The sequence below is a fragment of the Chiloscyllium plagiosum genome, unplaced genomic scaffold, assembly GCF_037043375.1.
Source record: "Chiloscyllium plagiosum isolate Xiang-an unplaced genomic scaffold, Cpla_swu_hap1 HiC_scaffold_11, whole genome shotgun sequence".
Taxonomy (NCBI): Eukaryota; Metazoa; Chordata; class Chondrichthyes; order Orectolobiformes; family Hemiscylliidae; genus Chiloscyllium; species Chiloscyllium plagiosum.
In genome coordinates this window covers 86,802,214-86,823,889 of record NW_028270149.1, presented here as the reverse complement: position 1 = coordinate 86,823,889, position 21,676 = coordinate 86,802,214, and the positions used below count along the sequence as shown (strand labels likewise).

The 21,676-nt window shown below is 41.5% G+C and overlaps 1 protein-coding gene across 2 annotated transcripts in view; it reads right to left on the bottom strand.

Annotated features, from left to right (window-relative positions):
• Nucleotides 1–21,676, bottom strand: part of btk (Bruton tyrosine kinase) — a 133,102-nt gene that overhangs the window by 56,632 nt on the left and 54,794 nt on the right. The window contains exons 4-8 of one of the 2 annotated variants that reach the window (XM_043704297.2): nt 13,982–14,063; nt 12,731–12,859; nt 11,460–11,533; nt 5,341–5,513; nt 728–790 (exon numbers count right to left, since the gene is read on the bottom strand). In XM_043704297.2, the coding sequence (XP_043560232.2) occupies nt 728–790; nt 5,341–5,513; nt 11,460–11,533; nt 12,731–12,859; nt 13,982–14,063 (521 nt within the window). The remainder of the gene's footprint in view (nt 1–727; nt 791–5,340; nt 5,514–11,459; nt 11,534–12,730; nt 12,860–13,981; nt 14,064–21,676) is intronic. The other variant, XM_087992289.1, reaches the window with a different exon arrangement.

The window sequence follows — 21,676 nt, the reverse complement described above, 5'->3', positions numbered from 1 at the left end:
AGGGAGTGCTGCACTGTCAGCGGGTCAGTACTGAGGGAGTGCTGCACTGCCAGAGGGTCAGTACTGAGGGAGTGCTGCACTGCCAGAGGGTCAGTACTAAGGGAGTTTTGCACTGTCAGAGAGTCAGTACTGAGGGAGTGTTGCACTGTGCTTTCCACCAAAACAATGCAGTAGCTGATGGTTTGAATCTATCTGCTTACATTTAGAAAAGTCTTTTCTCTTCAGTATTTGCTACAAGCTGGAAAACAATCACTCTTGAGTATTTGTTTCTCTGTCATTTCATATTGTCCAACAATCAATGATTATTATTATCTTAGTCAGTATTCAGATTCCCATTGTACAGAATTGTAGTTAACTTCTCCAATTCTGCTTCTACAGAAAAGTGAGTACTTTAAGCAATTCTATATATCTCTTTGGCTTTCCAAACTGAAAGACCACATTTTCCATTTTCAACCATAAGAGACATTATGAGACCAGCTGTACTTGAATAGCCATCAGTAAGAGTCACACGTCACATACTCGAAAGTTAACTAGGTTCATTAGGTTACCTAAGGAAATACAAAAGCACATTTGTTCATATTTAATTTTCCTACTACCTATTAATATAACCTTTCACCTAATATGTTTCATTGAAGCACCTGTTTATGATATGTCAACATAAGTCCCCCCCCCCCCCCAGTTTTTCATTGTGAACTAGAATTGTGGCAATCTCTACTGTGCTACTTACTCATATGTTTCAAGCTTGTTCCCAGATTCCACCACGTAATTACTGGGGATGAATCCTTCCTGTCTGCAGAGAGAATGAATGAGACCAATCAGCTATTTTCAACATCCTATCCACCATAGGCTAATCCCATGCAGGTATCTATCAGAGCAGATCACTCTATTAGCCCTGATAATACCCTCTGTTTCCACTCTGTAACTTGTGTCTTTGAGTGTGATTATAAGTAATATAAAATGATTCTCCCATTATGTTACTTCCCATAATAATTTCTCCCACCTCTGCCTCTAAGAGCTGTAATGTTTCTTGAACTGTTTTCGTACTTTCATATAATTGCAAAAGCTCTCGCAATCTGCTTTTATATTACTATTTAGTTTATTCTCAAATTCTAGTTTTTTCTCTTTTTATCAACTGTTTCAGTTGCCCTTTGCTGTTTCTAAAACATTTCCAAACTTCAGGCTTACTATTATTTTTACAACATTGTATGCCATTCAGTAATTATGGCAGACAAAGGGGAAAATCTCCAAAGAGTTTCTGACATGGTTGTAACAAACACCACCACATGGATTATCATTAAATTGCACAAAACAGTATGCACGTTATCAAAGAAAAGGACTTACGCCTGCTGGCAAATTAAGAGCAAAATCAAAGAACCCAAAAAAGTAGAATTATTTTGAGTATTGCTGAAAAACATATTTTATCATAACCTTCATTTTGCACATATCAACTTTTCAGTTGCCCTTTCCTAGTTTCAATACCATTCCAAATCTTCGGGCTTGACATTTTTCTTTTGCAATATTATAAGCCTCTGCAGTATTGATAGTAGATGACAAGGCAAATCTACAAAGAATTTTAACTGCACCTCTACAAACCAAATTCCACTTGTTGACCAACCAGCACTCTCCTCTTAACAGTATAACAGCTGATTTTCCCATAAATTGGTATTCTTGCAAGATGAATGCAAGATGAAAAGCTTATCAAAATATGTCCTTTTACAAATTCTATACTAATAAATAGATATTCATATCATTTTCTTATTTGCTTAGCCTAACAATATCTAATCGGAAAATTGATGAAGACATCAGGAGTTGAGTAACAGTTGTAACAGAAACCTTCAAAAAAGTGGCATACCTGTTCAGAAATGAAGACAGAGTGAGATGAAACCTACACCTGGTTGATTTTATTACATGGATGTGCAAGTTGGAATCTAAATGGAAAATAAAGGCTACAGAGACGTAGTTATGTTGAACCATGGTGAGGGTTAACAAAAACAGAAAGTGCTGGAGAATCTCAATAAGGTTGGCAGCTTCTGTGGAGAGAGAAACAGAGTTGACATTTTGAGTCAGTAACCTTTCGTCAGAATGAGACTCAAAACATTAATTCTGTTTTCCCTCTATAGATAGTGACAGACTTGCTGAATTTCTACAGCATTCTCTGTTTTGTTTTAGAACATTCACTGATCTTTATTTTATCGGGTTAGTTGGACAAAATCACTACATCACTATGTTCCCCCCCCCCCCCCCAATGTGTGAAGTTATCCACATTGGTAGGGAAAAAAAACAGAAAAACAGAATATTTTTAAATGGCGAGAGATTATGAAATGTTGTTATTCGTAGGGACCTGGGAATCACCAGCATGAACCAGAGAAAGCTAATGGGCAGCTACAGCATTCAGGGCAGTCTGGTGGCTCAGTGGTTAGCACTGCTGCCTCACAGCAGCAGGGACCTGGGTTCGATTCCAGCCTTGGGTGACTGTCTGTGTGGAGTTTGCACACAGTTTCAAGGGAAAAAGGAACACAATAAGAACATTTGCAGCTGACGACCAATAGCTGTAGTTAGCAGAGAGAAACCAGAAGGTCTGTGAAGACCAGTGAAATTCTGGGGTTAATGGAGCAACTGGGAACCAAATGAGGAAATACAGTAACAGCTTAAGAAGCAGAACAGATACAGGACCAAGATGGTGGCTTTTATCAAAGACTGTGGAAGTTGGAGAGCCAACATTGTAAAATCCCATAATACCAGAAGATAAGCAGAATAACCTCTTCATTTAATCTAGTACTATCAATAAATTCTCTCATCATCCACAGATGGATGTATTTGACAATTAAGCATTGACAACATTGTTTGTGTAGAGAATTCAAAAGATATATAAACTTTAAGGGAAGTAATTTTTCGTTTTGTCAGTCCCATTGGGCTGATCCTTTATTCTGGTCATGTGACCCCTCTTTCTAGATTTCCCAGACATGTGAAACCCATGCTCAACATTTACTCAATCAAACACTCAGAAATTTGATAAGTTTCAATAAGATCTCCTTTCATTCTTTGAAATTCCAGGGAATATAGGCCCAATCTCCTCAATCACTGCCCGTAGGACAATCTAGTCAACTCATGAACCAGTCTCGGGGAACTTCTTACCTTCCTCAAAAACAATTATATCCTTCCTTAGGTAAGGAAACCGAAAATGTACACATTACTCTAGGCTGTGGTCTCATCAAGGCTGGCCAAATTTACAATAAGGGTTTTACACTCTTATACTCCGAGACTTTGATAATAATGACTAACATGTCCCCTGCCTTCCAAACATACTTGTTTTTTAAAGAATCCCTACAATGTGCAAACAGGCCATTTGGTCTAACAACTCCACACCAACCTTCTGAATAGTAACCCACCCAGACCCATTCCCCTACATTTACCCCTGACTAATGCATCTCACCTATACATCCCTGAACACGATGGGCAATTTAATATGATCAATTTACCTTACCTGCACACCTTTGGATTGTGGGAAGAAACTCACACAGACACAGGGAGAATGTGCAAACTCCACACAGACAGTCACCCGAGGCTGGAATCGAACCCAGGTCCCTGCTGCTGTGAGGCAGCAGTGCTAACCATTGAGCCACCAGACTGCCCTGAATGCTGTAGCTGCCCATTAGCTTTCTCTGGTTCATGCTGGTGATTCCCAGGTCCCTACGAATAACAACATTTCACAATCTCTCGCCATTTAAAAATATTCTGTTTTTCTGGTTTTTTTCCTACCAATGTGGATAACTTCACACATTGGGGGGGGGGGGAACATAGTGATGTAGTGATGTTGTCACTAGGGTAATAATCAAGAAGCCCAGACGAATGGTCTGAGTTTATATCCCACCTTAGCTTCTGGTGGAATGTAAATTTAATTTATAAATGTGAAGCTAAAGATAGTCTGAGTGATAATGACAACTATTAAGTATAGTTGCTAAAGAAAATCCAGCTAGTTCACTAACACCCTTTTGAGGAGCAAATCTGCCATCCTTATCTGGTTTGGTCTACATGTGACTCCAGTCCATAGCGACATGCTTGGCTTTTAAGTGCCTCTGGAAATGGTCTAAGAGAGCTCTTCCTAAATGTTTCCCACACTGGGACTCTTGTTCAGGGCTTGAAAACTCGCACAAACTCAAAGTGAGGACTGTGCAACTGGAGTGGAGGAGAGGAGTTGCGGGTGTGGACTGTGGAACCTACTTTTTCACAAATCTTTCAGAAGTAAGAATCAGACCATAGACAAGGGTCAGTTAGGTCAAATTGTTAAAAAATAAGGATATGACGAGGTCTCGCAGGTCTTGACTCTAGTTGGTGTCATTGCAGTCTTGGAGTTTGCAGCCCCAAACCTCATTTTGTCACACCTTTGGGGAACTATGACCCACTGTTTAAGAAGGCCTGGCATAGCAAGCCATTCAATTCAAGGGCAATTAGGAATGGACAAGAAATGACAGCTTTGGCAGTGACATGCACTGTTGAGCTATTACGTAGATTTCAGACCAGACATGCAGTGTATATTTACATGACATCGCAACACGTAAAGTTCTGGGACAAAAGTATCCTCCTTACCATCAGACACTGCCTCTGTCTGTTGGAATCAGTAGAGTGACATCAATTAGTTAGTATGTGTATGCAATGTACACTAAAATCAGTAAGCATAGAATCCAGACCATGTTTAAATCTGTGATATTATAGCAATATAAATAGTTAGTGTAAACAAACTTCAAATGACTGATTAAAGAGCAGAGTGTTTGTGGCACATGTAATGTAAGCTAATGCATGGGTGCATTGGGCAGCACTCAGACCATATTCACAGTGGCACTGTTGTTTAATTCAGGAAACCAGGTCATGGGGGCACACTCCCCCATATCCCATGAAAGAAAAATAACACAACACCACATTGTCCGACATATTTTTGCACTTTCCAACAACCCCCTGTGGAGATTACTGTTAGTATAGCTTCAGGAGAAAGAGGAGTGCCTCCAGGTTAAAACAAAAAAAGTTGTGATAAGATTAGAAATCAGCAACAAAAATGTAAGAAAGGAGAATAGAGAAAGGCTACAAATCCTGGTTATATATTCCATCCTCAGCCTCCATCAGTTGGTGAATGTTTCTCGCAGTACAGTCCTGGTCAACACAGAGGGTCAGTTACACCCAACTCCACAACGGCCACCAAGGTGCTCGGTAACATTGTGTCCATGTAGACCTTAGCCAGATTTTCAAGTTGACGGGTGCCTGTTTTCCTCCAAGCAGACATGACAGCTTCTGAGGCACCAACCACACACAGAGTTTTTGGACAATAATCTCGGGATCACCTCTTACCCGCGCATGTCTCTAGCTTTCCACCAATGTTGATCCTGGTCATCCAAGACAACATATTCTTCATCCTTCTGGAGAGACAGATCGTCAGGACTCATCTTCTGGTAATCATATAGTGCAACAACAACCTTTGTGGGTGTGGAGCTAGGCTGGGGAGGTGGAGCTCGTTTCATCTGCTGGAATACAATGAGTAGAACCATTACCAAGTCAGCATTAACTAGTTACTTAGCAACCTCTGGCTAATCATCCATATCTACATGTGAGGGTACCATTGACAAGTTGGTCAACAACCAGGAATCAATGATTGTGTTGTGTGTGTCTATTATTCATTCATGTAGTGTAGGTGTGTTGGCTTGGCTTGCAGCTATTACTTATCCCTAATAGCACCTTGAGGAGGTGGCGAAGGCCTGTTTTCTTGAATTACTACAGACCGGTACAAAGTACCTGCAGTGCTGTTAAAGAGGGAGTTTCAGGACTTTGATCCAGTCACGCCGAAGGAAAGGCGATATACTTCATGGTCAGGATGGTGTGCAGCTTGAAGGAAAACTTGTGTTCCCATGCATCTGTTGCTTTTGTCCTTCTAGGTGGTAGAGTTTACAGGTTAGAACATAGAACAGTACAGCACAGGAGCAGGCCCTTCGGCCCATGATGTTGTGGTAAACATGACACTAAATTAAACTAATCCATTCTGCCTGCTCTTGGCCAATATCCCTCCATTCCTTACATATTCATCTGCTTATCTAAAGGTCCCTTAAACACCCCTGTCCTATCTCCCTCCACCACCAGCCCTGGCAGTACAAACCAGATTCCTACCACTCTCTGTATAAAAAGCTTGCCCCTCACATCTCCTCTCAACTTTCCCTCTCTCACCTTCAATGCATGTCGCCTAGTATGAGACATTTTAACTCTGGGTAAAAGATTCTGACCGTCAACTCTACCTATGCATCTCATAATTTTATGATTCGGAGATGCCGGTCATAGAGAGAGAACACAGGGGCTAACACCTTCAACATATTGTCTAGCTATCACCATTGTTAACAGCTAACCCGAGAATGCAACTTTAAAAAAAGGGTTTTGTGATTTACACATGAAAGAAGTGAAACTATCACTGTATTCTAACAGATGAAAGGCTTAACAGACAATTAATTCTTCAATGTATAATTTCAGTTACATCACACTGCAAATTTTTGCTATAAATTCTGTGTTACGATCGAGCCCTCCACAATCACCTGATGAAGGAGCGTCGCTCCGAAAGCTAGTGTGCTTCCAATTAAACCTGTTGGACTATAACCTGGTGTTGTGTGATTTTTAACATAATTTTATAGACTTTGATCAAGTCTCCCCACAGCCTCTGCTGCTGCAGAGAAAACAACCTGAGTTTTTCCAGCTTCTCCTTATAGCTCATACCCTCTAATCCAAGCAGCATCCTGGTAACCCTCTTCCACACCTTCTCCAAAGCCTCCACATCCTTCCTGTAATGTGGCAACTAGAATTGAATGCAATAGTCTAAGTGTGGCCTAACCAAAGTCTGATAAAGCTGCAACATGACATCTTGACTCTTGTACTCAATTCCCTGACCAATAACGGCAAGCATGTCATGTGCCTTCTTTACCATTCTATCTACTAGCATGGCCACTTTCAGGGAGCTATGGACATGAACACCAAGATCCCTCTGTACATCAGGGTCTTGCTGTTAACTGTATACTTTTCCTTAACATTTGATCTCCCACAATAGAGCACCTCACACCTACCTGGATTAACCTCCATTTGCCATTTTTCTATCCTCCCTATTTGGATATTGAACTGGTGAATATGGTTGCCATCAAAAGGGCTGCTTATTCATAGGTGATCTCAAGCTTCTTGAGTGCTGTTGGAGCTTCATTTATCCAGGCAAGTGGAGAGTATTCCATCACACTCTTGACATGTGCTATTTAGATGGTGAGCAGCTCCAAGGAGTCAGGAGGTAAGTTACTCAACTCAGAATGTTCGGCCTCTGATCTGCTCATGTAGCCACAGTATTTATACACCATTCCTGAGGGGATAACAGTCTCCTTATTGGAGTAGTATATTATGGTTCTGTCCATTTGTGTGGAAGGGGAGGAGGAGAAATATTCATCAAACATGAGGTGAGATAAGTTGACTGACTTCCCTTGACATCAAAACTGCATTTGACTGAGAATAGCATCAAGAAGCCCAAACAGAACTGGAATCATGGGAAAAGTCTCCTCTAGTTGGAGTCATAGCTGCTACATAGGAAGATGGTTTTGGTTATTGGAGGTCAGTCATCTTAGCTCCAGGACATCTCTACAGGAGTTCCTTAGGATAATGTCCTAGGCCCAACCACCTTCAGCTGCTTCATCAATGACCTTCCCTCCATCATAAGATCAGAAGTGGGAAAGTTTGCCAATGATTGCACAATGTTCAGCACCATTCGCGACTCCTCAGATAAATGAAGTAAACCATGCTCAAATGCACCAAGATCTGGACAATACCCATATTTGGGCTGACAAGTGGCAAGTAACATTTGCACCATATAAATGCCAGGCAATGACTATCTCCAACAACACCCCTTTTCGTTCACTGTTACTGACCACTGTCCCACTGTAAACATTCTCAGCGCGAGAGATGCATTCGGTGGGGGGGGGGGGGGGGGGGGGGGGGGGGGGCGGAGGTTGTGGGTGGTTATCATTGATCATAATCTGAACCAGACTAGCCACATAAATACGGTAGCTACCAGAGCAGGTCAGAAGCTCAGAATCCTGCAGTGAGTAACTCACCTCCTGACTCCCCAAAGCTTGTCCACCATGAACATGAAACAAATCAGGGATGTGGTAAGATACTCCCTACTTGCCAGGATGGGTGCAGTTCCAACAACACTCAAAACACTTGACACAATCTAGGAGAAAGCAGCCCACTTGATTGACACGGCATGCACAAATCTCCACTCCCAGAACCACTGGCACTCAGTAACAGCAATGTCTACCTGCATTTCAGAAATTCACCAAGTCTCCTTAGCACAAATGCACAAACTCTACCATCTAGAATGATGCAGATGGATGGGAACACCCCTACTTGCAAGTTTCCCTCCAAGCCACTCACCATTCTGACTTGGAAATGTATTGCTACTCCTCCAGTGTCACTGGGTCAAAACTGTGGAACTCCCTCCCTTATGGCATTGTAGGTCAATCTTCAGCATGTGGACTGCAGCAGTTCAAGAAGGCAGTTCACCAACACCTTCTCAAGGGCCACTAGGGACATGGAATAAATGCTGACCAGCCTGTGACACCCACGCCCCATGACAGAATTAAAAATAAATGAGGCTGTATCAGGTTATTACTATGTTGGAAGAGAGGTGAATTGATGTGCTCACCAAAACCAATGCCTAATTTTTGTTAATTGTCTGCCTCACACTGTCAGGGACCTGTGTTCGATTGCAGCCTTGGGTGACCCTCTATGTGGACTTTGCACATTCTCCCTGTGTCTGATTGGGTTTCCTTCGGGTGCTCTGGTTTCCTCCCATTGTCCAAAGATGTGCAGATCAGGTGAATTGGCTGTGCTCAATTGCCCGTAGTGTCCAGGGAAATGCAAGGTTAAAGGGGTGGGGGGGGGAGCTGAGTGGTGAGTCAGGGTGCGATGTTCTTCGGAGAGTCAGTATTGAATTGTTGGGCCAAATGGCATGTTTCCACATTGTGGGGATTCTATTGGAACCCTGCCATGGCTTGCTTTGCCTGACAGAAGCATGGTTAAGGTCTGTATCAGTGGTGCTTCCAGAATGCCAAAGTGTCACCCAGTGAAGACCCAGAAACACTGGTGGCAGATGGAGACTCTGGTGGGCTTCATTCACTACCAGCTTTGGAGAATGTTGTTTGCATTGTGACTGGTTTGGTAAGAATATCACTTCCATCCCATCTCTTATCCACCCATGGGACTGGTCCTTGTAAGGTTGAGGGACACTGCTGAATTCTTAGCTGTAGGTAAGACTATCTTTTTATTTAACATTCTGTGGACTATTCTCATGATATAAAGTGGTGTGCAGACAAAGCAAGTATAAAGTGAGAATAAAACAGCAAGTAGTTAGAGTCTGGAATGCACTCCTGGAAATGTGGAGCAGGCAGGTTTTACTGATGTATTCAAGAGGGCATTGGACAGTTAGTTGAACGGAAATAGGGGACATAGATATGGGGAAAAGGCAGGAGATTGGCACTAGTCAATGGAGTCAGACTAGATGACAGAACTAGCACAGATACAATGATCCAAATGGCCCTTGTTCTGTGATAATAATTCTGTGATTCTATGATGAAGCTTAGCACAAGACGATACACAGAATAATCTCTCTCTGGAGTCTGCTGTCATGCAATCTCGCATCATGACTGATGTTGCAAGAGATGATTCACATACTTGAGTATTTACCCTTTACTCTACACTCATCACCAATCAAACATTCTGGGGACTCTCACCTTCCAGTCTTCCCTCACCCAAAGGCAGCCAAATCTTCACTTATTCTTCCAACCTCGCTGGCTTAACAGACATAAGACCTCTGTTTCAATATCAGGGTAATGTTCGCCATTCAGGTGCAGAGATTGTTTACCCAAAATATAACCAGCTATTCACCATCATCAGCATTTAGAATGACAGAAAGACACAACATCGGAGAGAGAATGAAAGATGGAAAGAACAATACGGAGGTATGGCATTGAGGGTGAGTTGGAGGTTTAGATTAGGAATTGGCTGGCTGGAAGAAGACAGAGGGTAGTAGTTGATGGCAAAGGTTCATCTTGGAGTGCCGTCACTAGCGGTGTTCCGCAAGGATCTGTTTTGGGACCATTGCTGTTTGTCATTTTTATAAATGACCTGGAGGAGGGGCTAGAAGGTTGGGTGAGCAAGTTTGCGGATGATACGAAAGTCGGAGGAGTTGTAGACAGTGAGGAAGGATGTGGCAGGTTACAGCGGGATATAGATAAGCTGCAGAACTGGGCAGAAAGGTGGCAAATGGAGTTCAATGTAGCTAAGTGTGAGGTGATTCACTTTGGTAAGAGTAATAAAAAGATGGGGTACTGGGCTAACGGTCGGATACTTGGTAGTGTGGATGAGCAGAGGGATCTTGGTGTCCATGTACACAAATCTTTGAAAGTTGCCACCCAGGTAAATAGTGCGGTGAAGAAGGCATATGGCGTACTGGCTTTTATTGGTAGAGGAATTGAGTTCCGGAGTACTGAGGTCATGTTGCAGTTGTATAAGACTCTGGTGCGGCCGCAACTGGAATATTGTATGCAGTTTTGGTCGCCATACTATAGGAAGGATGTGGAGGCACTGGAACGGGTGCAGAGGAGGTTTACCAGGATGTTGCCTGGTATGGTAGAAAGATCGTATGAGGAAAGGCTGAGGCACTTGGGGTTGTTTTCATTGGAGAAAAGAAGGTTTAGGGGTGACTTGATAGAGGTGTATAAGATGATTAGGGGTTTAGATAGGGTCGACAGTGAGAATCTTTTTCCACGTATGGAGTCAGCTATTACAAGGGGGCATAGCTTTAAATTAAGTGGGGGTAGGTATAGGACAGATGTTAGGGGTAGGTTCTTTACTCAGCGAGTCGTGAGTTCATGGAATGCCCTGCCAGTCGCAGTGGTGGACTCTCCCTCATTATGGGCATTTAAGTGGGCATTGGATAGGCATATGGAGGATAGTGGGCTAGTGTAGGTTAGGTGGGCATGGATCGGCACAACATCGAGGGCCGAAGGGCCTGTACTGCGCTGTATTCTTCTATGTTCTATGTTCTATGTTTAAGTGAAAGACAGAGAGAGAGAGAGAGAGAGAGAGAGAGACAGGCAGAAGCTATGGCACAGAGAAAGAGTGATATAGATATAAGAAAGACAAGTCACTGAATGAAACAGATGGACAGAGCAAGAAATAGTTTGAGACACTGGTTAAAACTCATGAAGACATAGACACAGTGAAGGCAGAGGAACTGGGAGAGAAATACAGTCATCAAGACAAAAAGCGAGTGAGTGTTAGTGAGTGAGGCTGAGTGGGCGAGTGTGAGTGAGGCAGTGTGACTGAGTCAGTGAGTAAATAGGAAAAGGTAATAGAAAGGGAGTTTCTGCCTTGTGCGGTTCCAGCTCACTTGCCTGCTGCTGTTCTTCCACTGGAGTTGGAGGAAGAGGTTTCCTGGATTTACGCCGAGAATTCCCTGCTGAAGGAACTGCAATCACAGAGTTTAGAATTACTCTTCCACACATTGCCTCGCCTGAAATGCTTCTTCATTTCCAACAAAGCTTACAGTGAGCTCCAACCTGTACAGGGCGACTGTAGGCTTGGTTCTTAAGGAAGGGCTTTGAACTCCCAGCATAAATCTTGTGATTTTCACCTGTGCTCAGAGAGCTAAGCATCCAATTACATGTTACTGATGGTCTGTTGCATATTTCACTGAGAGGCCCACTCCTTGTTTCATTGGTTCACATAGGGATGTGAAGAATCACATCTGAATGCAGAATGACACTGTTATCATTGTGGTAACAGGCTTCCCAACATCAAGTGAGATGTCAAACTGAGGCCCCATCTGCCCGCTCAGTGGACGTCAAAGACTTACATGGCACTATTTCAAAGTACAGCAAGGTGCACTATATCCTTCATATTCTGGCCGACATTTATCACTCAACCAAGCTATTAAGACAGATTATCTCATCATTATCACACGGCTTTCTGGGATCTTGCTGTGCATAAATTGGCAAATAAGGCAGTGACTAAACTTTGGAAGTACCTCATTGGCTGTGAAACAGTGGTAGATCATTTGAAAGCCAGAAAAGTGCTGAAAAAAAAAGCAATCCCTTTCTTGGCCTAGGATCTGGGAGCAGAACTCCCTTACTCTCAGTCAGCTAGTGCCAAGGGTAGACAGGATTTCATCTCCTCTGAAATACAGCACCTCCAACAATGCAGCCACTCCCTTGGGACAACCTTGGAGTGCCAGCCTCAAGTCTCTGGGGTGGAATTGAACCCTCACTGTCAAACACAGCAGTGAAGAGGCTACAAAGACTCACAGCTGCTGGATGCATACTATCCCTGTCCCTGTGCTCAGGGGTAGCTTGCTGCACTTCACAATCCTAGCTGGGACTCAGTGCCATCAACAGCTATCCAATCAGGAGTTCACCCCACGTGAGTTCTGCAAATTGCAATCCTTGGTTTGGTCTGAAGGTCTGGTCTCAGCACTGCTTCCACTCCTGAACATTGTTGAGGATGGCAGAAGGCAGATTGCTGATGCCCATCATGTTTGATGAGCATATATCTAGGGCCATGCAGGGGGCTTTCTTGGAAAGGCCTGATATCATTGATGAGTATGCACCAAGAAGGGTCAGCAAAGCGAAAGAAGAGACATATTTCCCACAATTTGTAAAACTCTCACAAGAATTCATGGACTTGATGATGGAACATCCAGGTGCATTCTTAGCTGACTGTTGACAGCAGGACCATTCTCCCTCTATCCAAAAACATGGATGGTATTTCTGCATCAACTCCTGATTGAACCGGATTCCTGGAAAACAACATAAATTAACATCAGTCCAAGGGGTAGGAAATCAGGAGGCAGTCCTTGGAGAATAGGAGGCTGAAAGGAGATTTCGTTGAGGTATTCAACATCAGTAGAGTTCTGGACAGAGTAGATGGAGAGAAATTGTGCCTATTGGTAGAAGGATCTGAGGAAACTTTGAAAGGTAAGAGAAGGAGACACAGGGAGAAACTCTTTCTTACAGCAAACGATTCGGACTGACCTGACATTGTAGCAGAGTCAGCTTTAACTAAAGCTTTCAAAAGAAAATTGGATCAGGTCCTTCAATAGAGAAGCCTTTGTAGGATGATGAGATAAAAGTAGGGAGGACTAACTGAGTTGTTCTTCGAGAGAGCAGCAGGGACTTGATGAGCTGAATGGTCTCTTTCAGTGCTGTGACCACTTTGTTTCTATGATTACATTAACTAATGTCACATATTAACCGCTCCCAGCATTACACTGATTACCCCCCCCCCCCCCACTTCGCTACCATATATATTAACCTGCCTGTTCCCACAGAGATTAAACTCCCCCAATTATCATACAGTATAGCCCCATTAAATTATTATTAAACCCCCCCTTACAATTCCCACACAGACTAAACATTCCACCGATGGCCAGATGGATTAACCACGAGGATTAACCCATCATTTTATAACACAGATTAACACTGCCATCTTCTAATTATGAGTCAGATTGAAAGTCCCCAATTATCACAGAGTAAAACTCCTCTGTATATAACACCCACTCCCCTCCAGTTATCACACAGATTAAACTTCCACCTCCCCTACTTTTATTATACAAATCAATCCCTACCTCTCCATGACTTTCTGAAGTTAAAAGATAGTTCACAGGTCTAAATGACCTGACCTAGCTCTTCCCTAATTTGTTGGTCCTTTCAGAATCAGACATCTGATATTTTGACTGGATCGCCGATATTACAAGAAACTGCAGCCTAGTTTTGTTCTCTCAGCCACACCGCAAGGCAATAGCAGAATAGAATTTGCCTCCTTTCTATCCAGCAAGTGACAAATTTGTCTTTAACCTCACAAGTAGATCTTTGTTTCTAAATTTAATCAACCTGAAAGCTGAGTAAATTGACTACGTAACTGTTGTTCAAGTCTTTGATCCATTGTTTCCGCACATCTTCATTCTTGGCAAAAACATAGAGAGGACCCTCATCATACACAATCTGTGGAAGAGAAAGTCATGTCATGATTAAACCTTGGCATCACAAAGTTGTGAAAGCAACAGCAAAGTCAAACATTCTGCATATGAACCCTGCAAACAATAGCAAGGAGTTTAATCTCAGATCTGATGTTTCAGACTCTTGTCTCTCTCCCACAGTGGCTTAACTCTAAGGTCATGCTAACTCTGATATTGGGGGTATAAAAATCTACAAGCCTAAGCAAAATATCTCAGGACAAATGGGTTAATAAAAAACTTTCTCTGCATAAAAAGGCTGGTTTTGTAGAATGCTTTCTGAAAAGTTCCCTACAACAATATGTTCAGGACTTAACTGAAAATTAAGTTATTTTTGGTCTAGAAGCAGGTAGGCAGCAACTCATGGTAAACTCTGCAGAAAAAGCGATCATATTACAAAGTAATTCCATGTTAAGCTTCAGAAGGATACAGGTATCCCCCATTTTTCGAACATTCGTTTTATGCAAATTCACTTTTATGTAAGACCTATATGACTACCTGTTTTCGCGAATCCAAACAGGATTTTTGCTTTTATGAAAACGGCGATACTTTTTCCCCACTTAAAAATGCACCTTCGCTTTATGCCATTTTGGGCTTACAAAAGGTTTCCTGGGAATGCTGTAGTTTCGGATTGCTGGGGCTACCTGTGTACTTGAATCCAAAACACGAATTTTAAACCTGAGCAAAGTCAATATTACAACTATGTGGGAGAAACTGATTCAGCAAATGGATGATAAAATCTGCCCTTGTCCTTCTAGATGGAACTGGCCATGGATTTGGAAGGTGCTATCTAAGGATCTTTAGTAAATTTCTGCACTGCATCTTGTAGATGGTGCATGTTGCACTATTGAGCACAAGTGGTGAAGGGAGTGAATGTTTGTGGATTTGCTGCCAATCAAGTGGGATGCTTTCTTCTGGATGGTTCAAGACTCTTGCTGGCATCGCACTATACCAGGAAAGTGAGGATTATTCCATCACACTCCTGACTTGAGACTTGCAGGTGGTGGACAGGCTTTGGGAGTCAGGGATGAGTTATTCACTGCAATTCCCCTAGTTTCTGACTTGGTCTTGTAGCCACAGTATTTATATACCAGTCCAGTTTGGTTCCTGGTCAATGGTAAGCCCAGGATGTTGACAATGAGACATTCAGTGATGGTAACACCATTGAATGTCAAGGAACAACAGTTAGATTGTCTCTTAACGGAGAACGCCATTGCCCAGCATTTGTGTGAATGTTAGTTTCCAGTTGTCAGCCCAAAACTGAATATTGCCCAGGTTTTTCTACTTTTGGACTTGGATTGCTTCAGTATCTGAGGAGTCTCAAATGGTACTGAACATTTGCAATTATTATTGAACATCCCCACTTCTAACCTTATGATGGAAGAAAGATCATTGACGAAGCAGTTGAAGATGGTTGGACCTAGGAACCTAAGGAATTCTTGCAGAGATGTCGTGGAGCTGTGATGATTGACCTCCAACAACCATGAACATCCTCCTACTTGTTCAGTATGATTCCAAACACTGGAGAGATTTTCCCCGATTCCCATTTAATCCAATTTTGCTCGGGCTTCTCAATGCCATACTTGATCAAATGTAGACTTGATGTCAATGGCAGACAGACTCACCTCACATCTATAGCAAATGTTACATTCGTATTCAGAAAAGGATAGAGGAGAAAACAGGGTTACAGAACAATTAGCCTGACATCAGTCACTGAAAAATCACTGGAACCTATTATCAAATGGTCTTGGAAAAGTATGGTGTGAAGAGATCGAAGCATCATGGTTTTTACAAAAGAACTATTGTGTTTGGAAAATTTATTACTGTCTTTTTGAGGATTCAACTCATAAGTTAGATAAAAGACACCATTATATATAATGTATTGGATTCCGAAAGACATTCATTATGTTGCCACAGAAAAAGCTAAGACACAAGATAAGATTCATGGAAGTGGAGATAATGTATCAGCATGGATACTGGATTGATTTATGATCAACAAGCAGAGACTAGGGATAAACACTACATCTTCAATTTGGTATTCATGAACCAGTCAAGTGCCACAAGAACCAGTGCCTGGCCGCAATAATTTACAATTTATGTCAATGACTTTGGAAAAGAGACTGAGAGTAATACATCCAAATTTGCTGAGGTTACAAAGCTAGTTAGAAATATGAAAGAAGAGGACTAGGTAATTGAAACTAATTTTAGATTCATACAAAACATCAGTTAAATGATGGTGCAGTGTGATTAGTCTGAGATTGATCATCGTCTATGGAGATACAATGGAACAATAAGATTAGTTTGAAATTTCTACAGATCTACATGTAATGACTATTTTACTGAAAGGAAGATAATAAGGAAAAGTTATAATTTCTTTAAGATGTCTTTAGAGTTTGTAACTTTTTCTAAGTGTGTTCGAAAAGGACCTTTATACTAAGTGACCTGAGACTCTTGCCTTGAAAACAGTACATTTTGGAAGGAATTTAGGGTACAGAAGCTGCGTGGGAAGAGAAAAAAAAGAGTTTTAGCAGGATGAGAATGGACAGGCACATTTACCAGGAACTGTGTGCATAATACAGTTGAAAAGAAACAGAAAACTACAGACAAGGTTGGAACTGAGAAGGTAGATTGGTCACAGATACAATTATGCATTGGCTTTGCTCGATCCGACTAGATTTCTTAACAAGTTTTAGTAAAGGAGTGTGCTGTCTAGGGATGATTGTCTCTGGGAAAACATGGACGGAGTGGAGCTATATTGCTTCAAGGACAAAAGCAAATGAGTGGGAAAAATGAGAGATTCTGCATCTCTCTGCGATAGCCTTGTGGCATTATCACTGTGCTATTAATCCAGAGACCCAGGTAATGTTCTGGTGACCTGGGTTTGGATCCTATTATGGTGGAAATTGAATTCAGTTTTTTGTTAGATCTGGAAGTAAGAGGAAAACGATAACCGTGAATCCATTAAAACCCTTTAATGCCCTTTAGGGAAGGAAATTGCCATCCTTCACCTGGTCTAGCTTGCATGTGACTCAGGTCCACAGCAATATGGCTTCTGGGGATTAAGGAATGGACAATAAATGCAGGCCTAATGATTTCCTTTTAAATGATAAAGACAGAGTTGGAAAAAGTGAGATGAGGTGGTGCCATATTTGAGCTGGGAGCCCTTTTTTTTAACCTATTTCCCACGTATCATTGATAACATGTACCCACCATAAACCTATTAATTCAGGTTTAATTTGCATTGTTTCTGTTTCTGTTGGTTGTTTCTCATTTTGGATGTTAATCAATAAATGTGGCTCTTTTGATCTACAGATCCTCCACATGGGTAAAAAACAGGAAGAGAATGGGGAGTAATTTGGGATTGATACAGAGCTTTGGAGAACAAATGGAACATTGGGATAAAGTGAGTTCTGGGGAAAGAATGGGGATGGAGATTCACTTGGTATTGATACAAGGGACTGATTGGGGAAGTGGTTTGGTCTTGGTGAGGACTGGATAGCCTACATCCTGGGGTCTTAAAATAAATCGTGGTATAGACAATAAATGCATTGATTAGAATCTTCCAAAATTCCTTAGATTCTGGAAGGGTTCGAGCAGGTTAGAAAATAGCAAATGTCACACATTTATTCAAGGAAAGAGGGAGGCAGAGAGCAGCAAACTATATACCAATTAGCTTAACATTTTCCATCGGGCAGATGTTGGAATCCAACACAAAGGAGGTGATCACAGGATACTGTACTTAGAAAAGTATAACTTGATCAGGTAGAATCATGATTCTATGAAAGGGGACAAAAAATCTAATAGATTTACACAGTAACATCAATGGTGAATACAGGGGAACTGGTAGATGAGGTGTACTTGGATACAAAGGCTTTTATTGGCTTTTATAAAAGCCCTGACATGTCATAGACTCCATTCCTGCCCCCTTCCCCCTTCCAATGGCTCATCCTCTTATTATTGGTGAATTCCAAATGGAAACATTCTCTTCTTCGTAGCCTTTGACTCAACCCTATGAACTTTGAACTTGTCCACATCACACCCAACCTATCTATCTGAGCCTGTATTAGTTAGTCAATCCACTATCCACATAAATGTATTACCTCCTATCAAATAGCATTAATGTGTGATACCTTATTAAATTCTTTTTAAAAATCCAAATATATCACATCTGTAGGCTCCCTTTTATCTATCCTGCTTGTTATCTCATCATAGAACTCTAATAGATTTGTCAGACAGATTTCCCTTCATGAAGCCATTATGACACTGTTCAATTATATTATGTGTTTTTAAATGCTGTGTTATTAAATCCTTTATACTAAAACCTAACATTTTCTCAATAACAGTGTTACACTAACTGGTCTGTAGTTACTTGTTTTATTTTATCTCCCTCTCTTTTTGAATCCTCTGGGACTTTCCAGAATCTACGGATTTCTAGACAATTACTACCAGTGATCCACTATCTTTGTAGCTACTTCTTTTGATATCCTATGGTGTATCCTATCAGGTCCAAGGGACTTATTGAATTTATATAGGTTTCCTTTGTACTTTATCTCTAGTGTTAGTTATTATCACCCATATTGTTTATCCTCTTGGTGATTTAGTACTTTTGGAACAGTATTAGTATCCTCAACGATGAATAATGATGCAAAGTATTTATTCAACTCTTTCCATTTCCTGGTTCCCCATTTTAAATCCCCTAGCCTCCATCAAGCAGGAAGTAAAGATTGGTTTGAAAGCTATCTTTAAATGTGGGATTAACCATCCCTAGGAACCTCCCATTTTGATAAAATTTGCAAACATGGTACCCTTTGTTTTGTTGTGGCACTCATTTCCGTGGCAGAATGTTGCGAATTCAATCCAGAAACTCAAGAACATTCTAAGAGAATGTGGCACTGTTTAAGATGCCAAGCATTGGGTGATGAGTTAATCTGGACCCTTGGCAGTCATGTTTTCCACTTTGCAACTGCAAAACACTTTTAAAAATATCCGATTGATTGCAAATGTACTTATTAATGTCCGGACTGAGGTTATGAAAGTTGCAATGTAAGTATAAATTTGCCTATCTGACATGATCTACACCGATTCAAAAGATCAAGGCAAATTATTTGCAATATTGAAGGAAACCCCACACCCACAATTTCAAAACAAGGAAGTGAAGAGTAAAGATGGTCATAGAGTAAGGGGGCAATTATGTAATGGGAAATATACATGCATTATGTTCCCAGTGAAGTTATAGCATTGATAAAAAGAAACCTGCATGGATTTCAGAAGTGAGAAGTTGTTGCAATTTATAAATCTATCACCAATAGTTTTTTTTTAAATATGGTATCTGTTATTAATATAGGTATCAAAGTACAGGAACTTATACACTTTTCACTGTGTTTTTTTTTAAATACACGTGACAATAATTTACTATACGATACTATTCTGTACTATTGCAGAGAAAATTAAGCAAGGAGTAACTGGAATTTTCTGGAAGTTTTTGAGGGTAAGAGAAGGGCTTATGCCCGAAACGTCGATTCTCCTTCTCCTTTGATGCTGCCTGACCTGCTGCACTTTTCCAGCAACACATTTTTAAGCAAGTAACTGGAACTTGTAAGGCACTGCAATAAATGTGAAGGACTTTCATTTTGATATAGCCTGGACCAATAAAATTGGTAAAGGCAACTGAAAGATAAGATTGGAGAATGTTTTTGCTTCCTGAAATTTGTGGAACCAACTTAGAGAAAGCCATTTCAGAGCTAGTCCTGCATCCTCGTTCCATTTCTCCTACCAACCATACTTTCCAGCTACCAATTGGATTTATCCCTCCCATCGACCAATCATGTCATACCCACTACCAGTATTCACCTATCATCGCCTCATCATTCTGTTACTCTCCCCATTCCACCCACTCCTCTCTCTTATTATCTGTAGATCCCCCTACCTCCACATCGACTCCTGAAGAAGGGTAATATCTGAAACATTGACTTCTCCACCTCCTGATGCTGACTGGCTTGCTATGTTCTTCCAGTCTCCTGGTTTGTCTATTTCAGAGCTAATGTTGTGCAATAATGCAGGCTTAATTAGTAATCTCACAGTGACTCCTCTCAGACAAAATGCAGTCATAATACTGTATGATTAAACTTCATGACGGGTTTGAAAGTAACAGGCTCAAATACAAAGCAATCTTAATTGTAAACAAATCCAGTTGTACTAGGTACAAGGGGAGAGCTGGAAAAATTTGATTAGGTATTTTGTTTTTATTCTTTCACAGGTTGTGGGCACCTGTCATCATTTATTGCCCATTCCTCATTGTACTGGAGAAGGGAGTGGTGAGCTGCCTTCTTAAAATGCTGCAATTCTTGTGCTATAGGTAGACCCACAATGCTGTTAGGGAAGGAATTCCAGACTTTTGACCCAATGACACTGCAGAAATCGCAAAATATGACACAAAGGTCATGGTGTTGTGGATAGTGTGGAGGGCTGTTACAGGCTACAACAAGACATTGAAAGGATGCAGAGCTGGGCTGAGAAGTGGCAGATGGAGTTCAACCCGGATAACTGCAAAGTGATTCATTTTGGAAGGTCAAATTTGAATGCTGAATACAGGGTTAAAGGCAGGATTCTTGGCAGTGTGGAGGAACAGCGGGATCTTGGGGTCCACATACATAGTTCCCTCAAAGTTGCCATCCAAGTTGATATGGTTGTTAAGAAAGTGTATGATGTTTTGGCTTTCATTAACAGGGGGATCGAGTAGGTTAGGTTGATCTTAGATTAAGATAAATGCTCAGCACAACATCGTGGGCTGAAGGGCCTGTATTGTGCTGTACTCTTCCACTTTCTATGTTCTATGTTCTACGTCAGATAATGAGTGACTCAATGGGGAAATTACAGATGGTCGGGGATTTACCATTGAAAAGCATGAAGATAAATAAAACATTGGGAAACATTTGAAGAACTTTTTCAAAATAGATAACTAAAATACAATCCTTTGAAAAAACATGATTTGAGCCTGTACATGATTTCAAAAGGATATTCTGTGGACCCTTCAAACTGGAAGGGGGCGAGGTGTGGATTGGGGATGTGAGACATGCTGAGTTACTACACACAGAGACACATGGCCTTGGTGAGTTGAAAGGCCTTTGCTGTGCCATTCCAGATGAATCTTGAAGTATCTTCCCTTGATTCAATGAGTAAAATAGCAGTGTGAGGGAACTATAGCTTAATCTGACCTTCTGTTCCATGCCAGCGCACTGTAGCTGCGCCCTCAGAATCACTGCACGACAACATAACCCAGCCTTGTTGTGGTCCTGTGTTCCTGCACAGTTTGGCCCTTGTAACCAGGATTACCACTTACTGAAGCCAAAGGCACAAGAAACAGACTGCCTGTTTTCCTCAGTCTGAGCAATCAACTGAACCAATCTTCTTTGACATGTGTCCTGTTGTCCTCTGGCTGAACCTATGTCACTTCACCATCAGTTTGGTGTCAATAAATTAATTCAAAATTTTAAAAAAACCACACAATGCCAGGCTATAGTCCAATAGGTTTATTTGGAAGTACTAGCTTTCAGAGCGCTGGTCCTTCATAAGGACTAGGAGCAGGAGTAGGCCGTCTGACCC